Genomic DNA, 16,410 nt, shown 5'->3' on the forward strand with positions numbered 1-16,410 from the left:
TAAATGTAGGCCTATAGAAATATAGCCTGTATTGTAAACTCATCACATGCACTAAAGGTTTTTGCATCTGACATTATATCGCAGTAACAGTGTAGTAGATAATGTAATTACCATTGCCTAAGTACAGATACATCTCCCCATCCATGCATACCATGGAGATAGCATGGTTCTGGCTAGTAAATAAAGTTTAGTTTATGATAGATAAATTACTTAATCCAGACAGCCACTGTACATATCATCATGTAGACCATATACAGACAGGTATGGTGATTAGGAGTTATTCCCAAAGAAGAATCCCAGATAAACAAACGTCTAGAATTTTAAACTAAGTAAGCAAACGTGGATCAGAGTAGCTAGCTTGCTAGTATTGAGAGAAGAACGAAAGCTAGACTACAGCATGACTAGCCTGTGTTATTGCCGTGTTATGTCCACAAATTAAACAACCTAGAAGGGTAACTTGGTAGCAAAGTCTCATAAAAAGCGTGAATTATGTTTTTGACTCAACTTAACTTACTTTCGGAAACGTCAGGTCGGGCAACCTTATTAAAAAAGTTCCTAAGGTCTTGCTGTCCCTTGCCCCTGGCCATGATCCTCGTCGTCCCCAACTAAAAACCTGGAACGCTGCTGCTTTGTTTAACCTGGCAGCTCGCGGTCGGCTACCTAGCGAAATTCACTGGCATGTTTTCATCACGCATTGAGGCTTTTCAAATAATAATGATCATCATCATAATAATAATAATATATTGTAACGACCCAGAATGAGGGTAAAAGCACACGGACTGGCTTGTTTCCTCCTCTCCCTGTCAATCACTGGACCGCAGGTCATGTCACTCAGGTGTGGGCTGGTGATTGGGGGAGAGGAGTGGGCGTGGGCCAGTCTGTGTGCAGGTTTGGTGTTCTCCTGGGGCTGGTTGCGGAGCAGGACTGAGAGTCACCCGTGTTCTGCGATTGTACTGCTTGTAATAACTTAATAAAGAGCCGTTCGGCAACCGCCGGTCTCAGAGCCTCCGTGAAGTCATTACAATATGTTCACGAAAGTTAGACAACGTGTTAATAAATCACTACCATACCTGTCAACAGCCATGGAAAAGTGTGCCCTGGAAATGCAAACTCTCGGGTTGAGATGATGAGATGATAATTCCATAATCCCATCAGAATGGTGAGAACATGGAGAACATATCGTATCAGCCCATTCCAGATGTACAATGACTTTTCGTAGAAGCCTCGACTTTACAAAGTCCTTTCCTTAGCCACTAAGCACCTACGTACGCACCCCATGATAGATTTTTGTTTTGGCTGACAGCGAGACATAAAAAACGCGTCTGATTGGTTGGAGATTGACTGACTGCCGCAATTTCCGAATGAATGCAATTCTGAAGTGTTGTCGTTGTATTGTTAAATTATAACAAGGCTTCCATGAAAAGTGGTAGTTGATGAAACGTGGCTGTGCTATTCTAAATATTAAAAAACGAATTTTAGGTGTGTATACTGAGCATTTTATGTGGGTATACGGAAATCCCCCCAAAAAAGAGGTGGGTATACGCCGTATACCTGCGTTCAACGTAGACTACACCACTGCATCTAACAAAACCCAAAGGTAAAAAAAAAAAAAATCTACTTTTCAGGAGATGAATGCTTTCATATCCAGTGAGCAAAAACCATGTACTTGAAGCAATTTCATTGCTAAAACTGATTATTTGGACCTAAACCAGCCCTGTCTGAGCAGAAAATGTAAATCACATAAATCTTTCCAACACATACCAGTTTCAGAATCTATGGCTTTACACTGTGACATGGTAATGTATAGCTAGGCTGCTATTTTCTGTCAGACAGCTTTCAAGTGACATAAGGATGTCAACACATGAACATAAAATGTATGTAAACTGTAGTCAAGTAGATTTTGTCACTGTCGAACCATGGATCTCATAACCTCATATAGACCTCCATATATAATGGAAATTAGCATTTCCTGCTATAACCTGGTACAAAGCATCTTTCCTCATGGTCAATGTTTATTGTACACTGTCCCTGTTCAAAAAACATACCTAGCTGCGTGCATTTAACTCTCAATCACTTCTTCTAAGTGTTTGTGTCTGAGTAAACACTCGCGAGCTGTGGAAAGTGGATATCTGTAGGTAGAAATACACAGGACATCGACAAGCTGATGAATCGAGTTTAAGTTATATCTGAGCATAAAACGGAATAAGGAAAATGTAGTTGTTGAACTGTAAAATTGTGTTAAACTTCAATGTTTTTCAAAGTAACCCATCCAACTCACCTGGAGTCCAAGGTCAATTCCAGAATAAAGGATTGCTTTTAAGCTCTTGAGCTTGAAAGTACATCAGCTGCCGTATTTTGACGCAGTGAATACCTAACTGTATATTTCAGAAGTCTTTTAATACATACATCTGCCACAGATCGTTTCGAAATCAATATTTAATGGCAAAAGACTGCTCCGATTTGTTTTACTGGTATAAAATTATCATTATGAGCCTTATCCTGTAATAGTAGCAATAAAAAGTGAACACAATTACACAAAGCAATTATCTTATGACAATTATTCATCTCCCTTATGGTGAAAAATGATGTTTCAAGTAGGGTCGCTCGTTGTTTTGTAGATAAGCCTCGTTACCACGGCAGAAGTATCAACAAAAGCTAATCAGTTTTTAATTGCAATAAAAATGTATTATATGGATTAGCTAGCTGGTGGGATAAGATCTCAAGAGCAGAAAAATAAGACTTTAGTTCAACAGCAGGAAACATCAGTAAACTTTAAAATACACGTGGTCCTTTAACACGTCAGGATGCCAGTCACAAGTCTCTCATCTTAATAATCTCTATGCCTTAAAAGATAAATGAAAGGTTTCCTGAAGAGATAAAAATCCAACTTGTATTTGACTGTTATGTTCAGATGAAATGTGTGACCTGGTTGTCAAAAATAGTTTGAAGCCGTTCCGGCAGGGCCAAAGGGAAACGGACTGATGAACAGGGTGGCGAGTGTTCGTCACTGTGGTATAGACTTCACACTTTCCCCAACGTGAAAATGCAGAATTGTCACGCTCCACGTTCCCTGGGGCACTGCAAACGGATGGCATCACTGAATCTTGGAATAAACATTCATGACTCACTGCTGCCGTTTGCTGTGATGCCATCATTCTTGTTCGCTCTTTTCTTTAGAGCACAGCTACAGAGCCAGTTTAGTCTGCTAACCATCTCGCTTTGGTTACTCTCCAAACATGTAAACACTCACTGCCACCGCGGGACCACAACAAACATGAATTAAAGATGTGTTTTAAAAGTCCAGGGAAAATTGCTGGCATGGCCTCTTCATGCGTCCAGTCAGTGGAAACGCACGTGGAAAGCAGCCCTTCAGTGGTCTTAATGTGTTAATGCTCCCCAATGCATTCTGCTGCCACAAAGCAGAGATCGGCATAAAGGCTCTCAGTGTGATGAAATCGATTTTCCAACATGTTATTTTGTCCCCCGCTGCCTAAAACACATCAGAGAAGCTGCAAGATTCTTTTTGTTTACCGAAGCCAACTGCTCTCTTGCAAGAGCATGGCCCCAATCCAAACCTTATCACAAAAGAAGCGCACATGTTGTCCATATGCTCCAGTCAAAATTAAACTCCACTGCAGCCGACTGTGGACTATCCGTAGACTCTGTTCCCATCACTGCTCCAAACACACTGATCTCAGCCTTAAACCGAAGGCACCGAACCCTCCGCCGACACAAATACGAGTACAACGACAGTCTGTTAACTTCGATCTAATGTTAAGATGGACACAATCTGCGTTGTTTTTTCTTACAGTAATGTAACGTCCAGCAGAAATAATGGGAAAGCACTGCCATCAAAGTCCAGATCAGCTATAAAAGTGTCTCACTTTCAATGTTTTATAGGTTTTCTATGAACTACTGTGAATAAATGATTGGTTTGTGAGTTTTCCAAATCATTGCATTCTGTTTTCATTTACACTTTTACACACCATACCGACTCTTTTCTTTAAGTTGGAGTTTAAAAAAAAAAAAAAAAAAAAACACGGGAAGAAAGACAAGGCAAGGTATGCAGGCTAAACACGTTTCCCCACTTGTTAAAAAAAAAATATATATATATATATATATATATTTAAATAAATAAAAGACTAACAGCTTTCCTTTGGGGTAGTTTGGAAAACACCCTTAAAGGTGTATCAGGAGAGGATTGTCTGTAAGCTGATGGTGTTTTGAAGCTTATTCCATGGATGGGCTCTGAGTGCACCTTAAGAAGATTTCAAATAATTCTCGTCGGAAAATCTAGTTTTCGTATTTGCTGTGAAATGATACAGGGCTAGAAATAAAGTGTACAGTTAACCTGTAACCAGCAACGTGTGCATTTTTTTTTACAGAATGTTTAATATTTAATCCAGAATCACAGGCAGAATCCTGTATTTCAAGTAAAAACGAAAATGAACGCACCCAAAATCACAATCACCGTGAGCTAACAGAGTAAAGAGAACACCGCCCAATTTAAAGTACATCAATGCAGTTACTCATGGTCGAGTCAAAGTTCAGCAACAATTATTTAGACACCAGAGCAGCCAGTGGTCGATTAATTAAAACAAGATATGCGTCACTGCTGCGGATTTTGCCCATGATGGAATAAACCAATTTGCTAATAATGAATGAATTTTCTGAAGGTAATGCGTATGTGGTTAAATATGATGCTGAGAGAGGGTTACAGTTCTGCCATGATCCTCTTATCAATGATGTCTTTAGTAACTTTGTGATCTTTGCTCCCACAGTGAGTTCGCTCTCCCACTGCAGAAACACCTCCATCTGCGGTGCTGCTTCCACACGCAGTTTTGTCCCTGTGCTCCAACAAGCTGGGAAATGTGTGAGAAAATGTTCAAGATTTTAAACCGTCTTCCTGGGAGATCATCATACAACAAAAGTATGTGTGGCTCTCGTGAATGGCGATTTTGTCAGACGACACTGCGGCTATAAAGCTTGGGATTTTAACAAAGAGCAGCAGACTTGGACTGCTGTCAAAGTGACTGTGGGTCTGATAAGGACGCTTTTCAGTCATAATTTCAGACTGGTCTAACAAAAGAAACCAAAAATATGTGAACAAGAGCAGCTCTGTTGAGAATTCAGCTGTAATAAAATACAGTTTAGAAGAGCGCAGAGTAGAAATTATATAATAAATATGCTACTTAGTATATTGGAGAATATAAGGACATTCTGCATCTTTAAAGATTTTCGCTACATTTAATTTCAAACAGTTGGCAACACTAAGAGAAGCACTGAGCAGTAACGACAGTCCCTCAATCACAGGCACAGACAGCATTTTTACATCTTTTTTATTATCATTGTATTCATTTCTATACAGATGGGTGTTCTCCCTTAGAAAATCACCCCGAGTAAAAGTTCTCATGATAATTCCTCATTTTTGTAATATCATATATATATATATATATATATATATATATACAAATATAGTACACAAGAAAACGTACCGTGACGTTGTGCAGCTCAACTGTGCCTTCAGTGCAATAATTCAACATCCACAGATAATCTAACACCTTTCCAAAGTAGCCACAATGCGAGGCTGTGTGCACTGTAGAAATGTCTGCATGATCTTTGCTTTTCCAACCACATGATGAAATCGGCAGCTGTTACCTTGAAATAATCAGTAATTATACATCACAAGCATTTCCAAATGATATAAAGAATGAAACAAGCTTTTTTTTTTTTAAATCATATATCAAAATAGCCCCATTTTGCATTACCTTATCCATTCCTTCCGCCTTTATTCTTGGAACAACCCCACTCTCTGCAGGAAGGACGTGCAGCAAATACAGTAAATATCGTTTCACTTTTAAGGTATATAGGTCATTTTACAATTGGATGTGTGGCAACAGATGACAACACAAGTTCACAGACAGTACTGCAAGAGCAACAAACCAGGAGACACCGCGTAGTTTCAAGTGCTTCAAGTCAAGCGAGAGTGTTGCTAAACGGTAAAAATACAGTAAAATTTGGTTCTACTCCTCTTATCACAATATGATTGCTGGACATAGTTCAACTATTTAGTAACCAGAAAGAGATTACTCATACCCAGAGAAATTGTTATAAATATGAAACATAATCTAAAAGAATGAATGCAACTGTGTTACTAAGTTTTGAATATTGCGATGTCCGACTGCTTTTAAAGGCTTCCAGAGAAACATTTCATCAACAAAACAAGCAATGACCCCTCTTTCTAGACAAAACTAAAAATTAAATACATCACAAAATGATAGAATTTTTGGTCCCAATTGCTCATCCTCGCTTTGATGTCATAATTATACCTAAAAGAATTCAATTTTCAAAATTGAGATGAAGTTTAAAAGGTATAAGAAAGAGCACCTAAAGATTTGAGAGGCTAATAACGTCAAAGAGCAAGTGTTCTCTGCTCATAGTGCAGCCACTCGAGTATAACAATTACAGTTCCTTTTGATATCTTGCTAGCCTGAAGCCAACAGAAGGGTCAGGTAGAACCGATAATAAATGGCTGATTAGAACTCATTTATACGCTTTCTAGCTTCCATCAAACCCAGAGATCATCCCAACGTACAGCTTTTTTTCCCCCTTCCCTGACATGTGGGGAGGGGGCTGTATGTCAGATATAAGTAGAAGTAATCCTGAGGTAACTGGCAGCACCCTGAGGATCTCTTGAATGAGAAGTCAAGAGTGTAAAACCAGGAGCTGTGCGGACTTCCAATCTTTAAAACTGTAAATAAGGGAGATTCAGTCATGTTGACTTACTGCCACTTAAAATCTTACAGTAACTCTGCTTGATGGTATAGTGAAAATGAATACATTATGTAAATTTTGTCTGAGTGATTACTGAGGAACCCTTCTATAAGAAACAAGCTACATTTACGGTGTAAAATATTTTGTGAGCATGTTCCCTTGAGACATATTTTGAATTTTCCAGGGGCTAAAGTAATTAGGGAACCACTTTAAATGTGTGTGGGACTGACTTTGTGCAGTAATTAGCACCCTGCATGGAATGTCAATTCCAGCAAAGTGCAGATGTATCACATTTTCATATCAGGAGAACAATGGCCAAATCAAAAGCCCCAATTTCTCTTCCCGTGGTGTTTGATGTGTGAACAAAGTTAGATGCAAATTCACTGGAACACTGAAATTAGTGCAGCATGCTTATTTGCCAGGATGAGATACACTTCATTTGAGAATTGGATTAGTTTTGGTCTCTATTTTAGCAAAGTGTGGCAGCACAATCAATGACCGGTAGTCTCCTCCTTGACTCAGTCTTTTTATGAGTTACATCCTATCCATAGAAACCAGGATACCGCTGAGTGTTTGGAGTCTGTCCAGCAAATGATGATGAAAGTCAGTATTTCATGCATGAGCACTAAACACCACAGAGGCGACATGTAATGGCTGCCAATATTTTGACCGTGGAAGATCAGCAGAGGGTTGACATTGTCGCCTCTGACTGACTCCTCTCTGTGTTTTATAGCTGGAGGAAGCAGGAGTGGGATGCGTGCCAGCTAATAGGCGGCCCAGGAGGGAGCTGACAACATGACTGTCAGACAGATGGCATGGACGCGTGTTTTTTTTTTTATTCTTCTTCTCGGCCAGGATGATACCACATCGCATTGCCTACATTCAGGCTCCTTTCACTATGATGTGACGAGCTGTTGTGTTAAAATCTTCCAGCTGGTCAATTCGGAGTGTCAGCAGTAAGGTGAGACTTATGGCCGCCGAAGCAACTGCACTTAGGGCTGGAAGCGATAAATGTCAGCAAGAACACTGGTTGGAGGACTGGCCCGGGCTTTGAAAAACAAGCTCATTCCTCCACGTCTGTGCCTGACTAAGCACCCAGATGCCAAGATCTGGTCACAGATTTTACCCCTGCAGGCTACTGAGTGGCTTTATTAGCTGCCTCTTCGAGCTATTAGCATCACTGAGCAGGGAGGGGGATTTATTTATTTTTTTAAATGGGGAAAAATAACACCGCAAATGAGTATTTGTGACAAATTACCAGACATGCAGGGCAAAGTCTGTATGCAGAGCTTAAATAAGACAAAGGTAATAAGGGTCCGAGCTCTTGGTTGTTGTGTGCATCAGTTTGAGCCGTCAAACTTCCCCCACAGTAGCACAAACAATCCCTGGCAGCATGTTCAACGAAGCCGGAGCAAGTGCTCCTTCTAATTCGCATCCGAGCCCACAGGCAATTACCTGCTTATCGTTCCTGACTACCACTCGCTCCTTTGAATGTTTGTCACCGACGTGGAGGTGGCACGGAGACGACAGCGGGACCCAAGGGGGGCCGACGGCGAACCTGGAAACGCTCAGCGTTTCAATTAGAGGCTCGGTGGAACATGGCGCCTCCTGATCGCCTCCCTGCTCAAAAGCTCTGGGCCCCTAATTACAGCCGGTCGATAAGGCCAGAAAACACGAGCTCAAACAGACTGAGCCGAAGCACAGATAAACACAACCAAATGAAGACAAGAATACAAAGACGCTACTTACACACTCATCCACATTTGCTGCATTTGGTGAACACACACACAGATGCAGGGTGATATACTCCTTACAGTGTAAACAGGATTACCCGTCTTGCTCAGAAACTTAAAAAAAAACAAAAAACTATCGGCCTTCAGTTCAATTTTTAAAGATGTTAATGTTGCATAAATCATTATAAATACCTTCATCTCATATATCTTCCTTAAAATATATACTTAAAGGAAAGAAACTCATTCCTTAGTATTCTATGCAAGCTTCTACATTTATGGAAATATGACCAAGTGATTTGATAAAGAAGAGCTGAACAGTGTTTACTTGAATCTGGATGCATATTGCTGACTCCGACACCTCAGAGACACAATTAAAATGCAACAAAAGACACAAACACTGTTTATTTCTTCCACCTGACAGAAGTTTTGCTGACCTTTTCCTAAATGAGGCAGCTTTCCACGTATTTGGAAACTCCTCCTGAGGTGTTTTGCCGAAGCCTCACACACGCCTGATGTCTACATCAGCTATTAACGAGATGGAGGATTGTCATGACATTTAGTTTGACCGTTGCTTCAAACGCTGAATATTTATTGCCGAATTAAAGCGCCCCCCCCACCCCTCATGTTTTATAAGCAGTTTTGGCAAAGAACATTAAATCATGAAAACAATTGTGATGAATCACTGAGGAGGCTGCCTGGCAATCTCGCCTCTAATCCCCACTTCAGACCCCAACATCACGGCTCAATTGTTCATAATTGCCCTGAAGATGAACTATGGCACAAACATTAGGGGCATCCAATCCTCCTCCAAATCCATCTTCCATTCTGTCTTATCAGACAAGGAGCAATTGGAATATTGTCTATTAGAACTCTAAAGTTGAAAAATCGTACTGATCTTTTTTGTCCGTTCTGCTTTCCTCTCCGATTGAAAAGCGGTTATTCGGAAAAAAGGGAAACTGCATCGAGGGGAGAAAAAAAAACACAGAAGTGACTGAACAACATGTAAACTACTGATTTATCTTAGGGGGGATATGTGAATACTGCAGGTGGGGAATCACAATAAGTCTAGTGCAATTGTTTGGTATTAAATTAAATCGGTGTATTTCCTGAGGGGAAATGTGCTCCAGTGAGTCTATCTGAGTTGAAGGCAAAGTCACTTGAATCTGAACCGATCCAAACATTCAAATTAAGCTGAGAATATTCTGTGAGGAGTTCAGATGAACCTCATACATATGAAAAAACCTCCCTGGGGGTTGATAAATGTTTGTGTCTTTTATACTTCGTTTTCAGCATTTTGCATGCACTCCAAAACAAAACCTCTTCCACAGATGAAGTCAAACTGTTCCAGCTGTCAAGTCTCTTCTTTGACCTTCAGACCTCGAATGCCCTCTAAACATGAGAGCTGGAGCACAATGTTGCATCAGGTATTAATGGATTGAGGATTGTTTAATCATGGACAACTCACTGAGGCTGTGTGGGAACCTGCTACAGTGGCTAACATAAGGTGCTTGTAGACCACAAAGTTGGAGGATTACAACTACAGCTCCCTGAAAGTCTTTATACCCTGAAGGGCTTTTTCTCTGTTTGAATTCACTGCAGATAGGAATGCTGGAGTCAGATAACAGCCATCCCACGGTTAGCCGACAGTTGAGATCCGGTTGTCATTTTTTTTTCTTCCTTAAATTCGAGGATGATGGTCACGAGTTCAACTGCATACTTTTATGTCGTCTGGACCAACAAGATCTCACGGCAGAACGGAAACGGCACAAAGTGTTGTCGTTTCAAAACAAAAGGCTAAAAAATGGCACAGGTACTACGGTCCTCTTGCTCCGTTACCTTCACAAATACAGGATGTTGACATTTGACGTCTCCATGCATGTTCTTACATGACGTGCACGTCGCACATCTCACTGGTGCTAATTTGGCTTCCGATTCTGAAAAGGATGAAGGTGCTAATTCACTCTCAGGAGAGAGACAGCCAGTTCGAAACTACTTTTCTCCCCCTCACAATTTCTAACATTTCTGCTTTGGTCTCCATCTGTAATTTGCAGGTTATTATCTTTTTGACTAACAGGAAGCCCGGCGTTTCATGACGAAGTAGCCATACTTCACTCCAAAAAAGCTCATGTGAAAATGAATTGCAAAACACAGTTAATATCTAAATAAGTAGCCTCCATTTTGAAAGTTTTGAGTCTACAGATTACTGGGATGTCACTGCATACGTGTCACTTGACTGCTGAATTGTTACTCTGAACATGAACAACTGGGCACTTGCACATGACAGGCAGAGAAAATCTGCCATCACAAAATTCTAACCTGCCATCTTCCTGTTGTGCAGCCTCCTCACTGATCGAAAGGTTACCCTGACATCTGGTTTGGCAACACATTTTGGCTACTCTGACTGCTGGGAAATTGAATTTAGAGTACAGTGACCATTTTGAACAAGCACATGTATCATGTCAGGTCACGCAGAGGCACAATGACTGGTTAAAAGGAATTTTTAAGGCCCGATTGGACAAATCAAATTATGCATTTGTGTTCAACGAAAAAGCTAAAGCATGTTCTGTGCATATAATGTCACTGTGGACACACCGTGTCATGTGCGCAACATTAATTAACATCTCTTTGAGAACTTTTACTTAAACTGTTCATCAGCAGGCCACCGAGGCGTCTGAAACAAAGCAGATGATTAAAAGCAAACATGTTTTCCCAGTGCAGGAAAACAGAAAAATGTCTAATATACCATCAATTCTGCAATATTTGAACCTCTCACCAATATTTTAGTTTGACTTTCAAGTGGGCATCTTCCCATTTTATGCTCGACAGGCTCCATTTCAGATAGACAACATGTCATTAATATTTGACAGATGCGCGTGTTCAGAAGCTATCGGGTTTTTAAGCAGGTATTCTCTCTTATGGAAAACATAAACATGTCAATGCACGGCATTATTATTACCCAAATGGTGCTGAACAACCCTGCGTTCTGAATGATTTTTCTTTTAAACTCATTTATTCAGAACAGCTCATTCCACCCTGTGGTATTTGTCACTTTAAATCATATTGCTTGCCAGGACATAAGAGAGCCATGTGCACAGTGACATGCGTCATCTGATGTGCACAACACCAGAAAACTCTGATCACCAGCCAGCAGAGAACTCAGCGGGGTGGAAATAGCACATTCATGTACCTAAATGTAAAATAAATACCTAACCGAGACAATACGCCAACAAAAATCTAAATAAGCAAGCTGTGAGCTGCAGCATTATGGCTTTGTCCATTATTCCTCTTTGTTTTGGAGCTGAGATGACCATTCTCCTCATGACACCCTCAGGCTGCTCTGCTCAGCTGTTAGTCAAGCTGCCGAAAATGGAACGATCTGAAGCTTTGGCTCGGAAAAAAGTCCTGTACTGCTCGGCTAGTATGAAATGCTACAAATTTAACTTCAACTGGGCAGATTGTACGTTCCAGCTCGTCTATAACAGCATCCAAGTCTCTGGCTTTAGCCTGTATTACTGAGGTTTACAAAGTTTTCCAGCCACAGAGAGTGCAACAAAAATGGAGGGGCGGGCTGATAATTGCGCATTCTGTCTCTCTCCATTAAATGCTGGGTGCAGAAATTTTGAGCCACGATGGGCTCAAAATGGCTAAATACTAAATATACTAATACGAAACTGGTGAAGTGCTGACAGCATGCTCATGTTTAACAAGTCAGCTGGTTTGAGATGTTACAGACATTTCCTCTTTGCAGGGAATACCGCTTTGCTGCCAGTGTGTATCCACATAAAGCACCAGAATCCCATCTGAGCAAACACTATGAGTCCAATTTCTAATCACAGCACTCTGATGTTTCATCTCCATCTTAGTAACAACCCAAAGATAAGTGCTTTGAAAATGGCTTTAAATTAGTCTTCCCTCTGCAAATGCACCACCTCCCCCTCCTTGGCTCGACCTCTTGCACCCTTAAGAACCTCCACCTTGTTTCAGTAATGAGTGTTAGTGCTGTGACTTACTTGATTACTGGAGAGCTGCTGCTGCTGCTGCTATCTCTGGTGAGCTGCCCACTATCCGAGTCCCTGTCCCTGAACCGTAAGCCCTTGCAAGCAGACCATCAATCAGCAGGCCACTACAGGACCTCACGTAATCACAGCAGCTGTGTATGTTTGTGTGTCCCGTTGCAGCCTGTGTGAGCATGTGCACAAACGGGCATGTGTGGATTTTACAAACTAAAGTGCCTCATGTAATTTTTCACTTTGTTGCAGTTCCACACCTCTGAAATATTTCCCTGAAAGCCACAATTAACCAGCCACTGAAGTCAGAGCTTCACCGGGTCTGCAAGGTTCTTGGTAAGTAAGGAAAAGGTCAGTTTTGGCTGGTGTTGACGACAATTTGGGATCAAAATCTGTTGATTCAAAACTGCAAAATATAAAACACTGCCAATATCACAGGCCTAAAAGTTGGATCCAGAACTGTATTCAATGATTAGAGCTGCAGTATTTCCCAATTCAATTGATTTAACTTAAAAATTAAATTGATCATTTAAGCTTAATAATTTTAGTTAAGTATACAGCATGGTAGAAGAGAGTAAAAATGTCTATAAGAGGCAGACATCTTTTATTTGCCATAGTCGGTTTGTTTTATGGCACCATTATATTTTATGCCCATTAATAGTTTAACAACAAACCCTCACCTTGTAAAGAACAATTTACTGGCGATAAATACAAAAAGATACCAATAAAAAAAAAAGAAATTTCTTTGCTTCTTAGACGTTGCTTACAAATTACATGGAGCAAATATGACACATGAAATGGCTTGGACTTTACTGGGCTCTACCTTTTGCATTTGGCTTAAAAGCAGAATTTGTCCACAGTGGGACTGTGATGTTTGGTTTTCCTGCTAAATCCATAATGTCAAGAGCTGCTCATCCAAATGCGGTTTATTGAATACTTGAAGCGGAGCACCTCCAGAGAATCAGTTGATGAGTTGCAAAGAGATGATGTGATTAGATCTGTAGCAGTCAAACCTGGTGAAAAATGATGTGGAAATGATGATGAAAAATACTCTTCTGTTGGTTTCATCTAACTGTTACATATACATGAACAGAAAAAAATGTAAAAATCCTTATGGTCAGCTTCAATAACTGATCAGCCAATTATATAATAATTGCAATAGTGCTTATTAGATCCCAGTGCCTAAATTGCCTCTTTTTTTCAAACCGACTGTCAAACCTACACATTTTTTACAGTAACAGCATAAAACAACAACAGCCCTTACTTTTATGAGGTGACAGCTGGCAAACTAAGTCATTATTGGCTGATGCAAACAAATGAACTAACTTGTTAAAACCAAAAATGAATCTTCCATCCATTTATCATTCAGCACCATCTAACTTCAGAATGCATCACCTGCTCATGTTGAGGTTTATCCCTGCACGCAGTGTGTGACGCCTGTGCAGAATACGAACGCTGGGACCGGAGGACTTCAGAGCGCCTCTGAGGATGTGACTGACAGTCTGCTGCTACATCTCAGCAGGGAAAGACTGTCCGCTTGTCAGGGAAAAAAAAACAAGTGTCCTTCTCACCTTTTGTGTCATTTTCAGACAGGTGCGGCACACAGGTGGGAGGGGGCGGCAGTGACAGATGCAGTCTTGGAGGGGTAAATTATATTTTGAAATATGAAGTGTGAACGTGTATCGATGGAATAACAGGACATCACTATAAAACACATGTTCGTCCATAATAATGTGTGAAAGTTTATTTTTTCTTCGAGCAGCCACACTCCATTGTAATCTTTTTGAGTGGTCTGGAGCAATAATTCTCCAGGCTTTATGGTGGTCAAAGTTTTTCTGGTAGATGTTGGCTGCTTTTCACTCATTTTATTGTTTTATAATCCACTTAACACCGACGTATGAATCATACAAGCATAAAAAAGACACCTAACTGAAGAGATGAACAAGTGTCAACTCATAACAGACAACTTAGCTTAGAATGTAGATGTAGGCTCTTTGTTATTCGCAGTCTGTCGTGATTTGTTCCCACTTCTTTAGCTGCATCTATGTAACATCCCAAATATAACACAGTTTAACACACATTTTGCACCATCAAGGTGAACTGCAAAGAGCTATTAGGTGAAAACTCAGCATATTTTAGAATGCTGTGCAGTGTGTTCTTAAACAGAAGAAACTGTGGAGGACAAAAGAAGGATGTCAAGAAGCCATTTTTAAAGGAAGGGAAACAGGGAGAAAAGGCTGAGCTGTGCCAAAGGACACAAGAAGTGGACTGAAAATCAGACGCAACAGGTCTGATGGAGGGATGAATCCTCCCCAGAGCCCGGATCTCAACACATTACTGAAGCAGTGTGGGATCATGTTGGCAGAGAACGGAACAAAAGGCAGCCGACATCCAAAGAAGAGCTTTGGGATGTCCTTCAAGAAGCCTGGAGAACTGTTCCTGAAGACTACTTAAAGGACAGAAAGCTCGTCTGAGAGGGTTCAGGCTGTGTTGAAGAATAAACGTGCTCTGACCAAATATTCATTTTCAAACTCAATAGAATTGTACAAACTCTGTTTTGGCTTTATATCTAGCATTGCATTTGCAAGTTTCAATAAAACGCAAATAAGTGGCGGCTTTGCTACAGTGCCGTAGGTCATAACAAAATACACTCCAGCATTCAAAAGTGTCCGAACCATTTTTTTGTCCCCTTTGAATTCAAAAACTTTCAAAGGTGGCAGATGCTACATCAATGTTTCTTTGCTCAGACTTACTGGCTCTTTGTTTGAGGAAGACCTGTATTGTTAACCTTGACAATAACACTACACAGTAGAGAAGGGGTGGTTTCGTTTTTCTTTCGGATCATGAAATATTCATACTAAAGCGAATTTCCTGTATAATTGGGGGAGTCTGTAGGCTCAGGTGCCTCTGAGGAGGCGGTCAGGAAGATGCTTGAGTTATGCAGAATGCAAATAAAAGCAGAAAAGAAGCACGACCGCCGCCACACAGACATGCAACAGTGTTCCCAGGCTTCAGACTGGACAGTTAACTCGAGCGTGCCCGAGGAGCTCAGAACGTGTATTTCCCATGATAAAGACTGAGGAAGAAGTGATTATTTAAAATGCGACTCAAATATGCAACATGATCATCTCTGCAGGCCTTTCCACGTGCGCAGTCTCATTAAAGTTAAGAGTTAATTGAGCTGCTTTGCGTGCTCTGCAGCAAGTTGAAGCACACCGACGGAGAACTGCTCGTTGTCTCCACTGCGTGAAGTCACTGAGTAATTATCACGCATAATAATCTTAATTATCACAGCCGCGGCTGTGAGATCCTCAAGTGGTGAAGCTCCGGCTTCGACTTCCAACTGACTCCGACTGCAAGCGCCTATCAGGAGAGAGACAATTTATATTTCTCTTTGCATCCCATATTAATCGGTCAGAAAAGTCAGTGCAACCTCTCACAGTATACATCGCACAGTGTTGGCCAACCGGAGCAGCGCGGGCGGCACAGGTAACGCGGGTATGCGAGAGGAGAGGAAAGCTCGTCGGTACCTGTTCTTGCTGTTGAGCCGTTTTCGTCGGTGCATTGCCCTCCTTCGCGGTGGTCATGATTCCCTATAAGCTTGGAGGTGAGTGGGGGGGCTGGAAACTGTTGTTTCCCCGGCAAGAAGAGAAGAAAAATAAATAAATACCAATAATGACAAGACACGCCGGCTGCAGCAGAGAAGCAAAAGAGGGAGAAGCAGAAAACGGTTTGTTCACGGCGCCTTTAGCCTCGCGGCGAGCAAATGTGTGAAATAACAAGTGGTGGAAAGAGAGGAGGCGCAGCTCAAAGACGAGAAAAAGGCACAAAAAAATCCAGTCACTGGAAAGAGAGGAGGAGGAGGAGACAGCGGGGAAAGAGAGGCAGAGAAAACA

General features: G+C 41.1%; 1 protein-coding gene across 5 annotated transcripts in view; it reads right to left on the minus strand.

The window, feature by feature from the left end:
- The window catches only part of dpp6a (dipeptidyl-peptidase 6a), a 247,212-nt gene that overhangs the window by 111,458 nt on the left and 119,344 nt on the right, over positions 1 to 16,410 (minus strand). The window contains exon 1 of one of the 5 annotated variants that reach the window (XM_075452813.1): positions 16,045 to 16,367. The exons of the other annotated variants lie outside the window; for them this stretch is intronic. Coding sequence (XP_075308928.1) covers positions 16,045 to 16,101 — 57 coding nt within the window. The 5' untranslated portion in view covers positions 16,102 to 16,367. Of the gene's footprint in view, positions 1 to 16,044; positions 16,368 to 16,410 lie in introns of those variants that run through there. 5 annotated transcript variants of the gene reach the window in all.

This window comes from Odontesthes bonariensis, chromosome 20, assembly GCF_027942865.1.
Source record: "Odontesthes bonariensis isolate fOdoBon6 chromosome 20, fOdoBon6.hap1, whole genome shotgun sequence".
In the NCBI taxonomy this organism is placed as follows: domain Eukaryota; kingdom Metazoa; phylum Chordata; class Actinopteri; order Atheriniformes; family Atherinopsidae; genus Odontesthes; species Odontesthes bonariensis.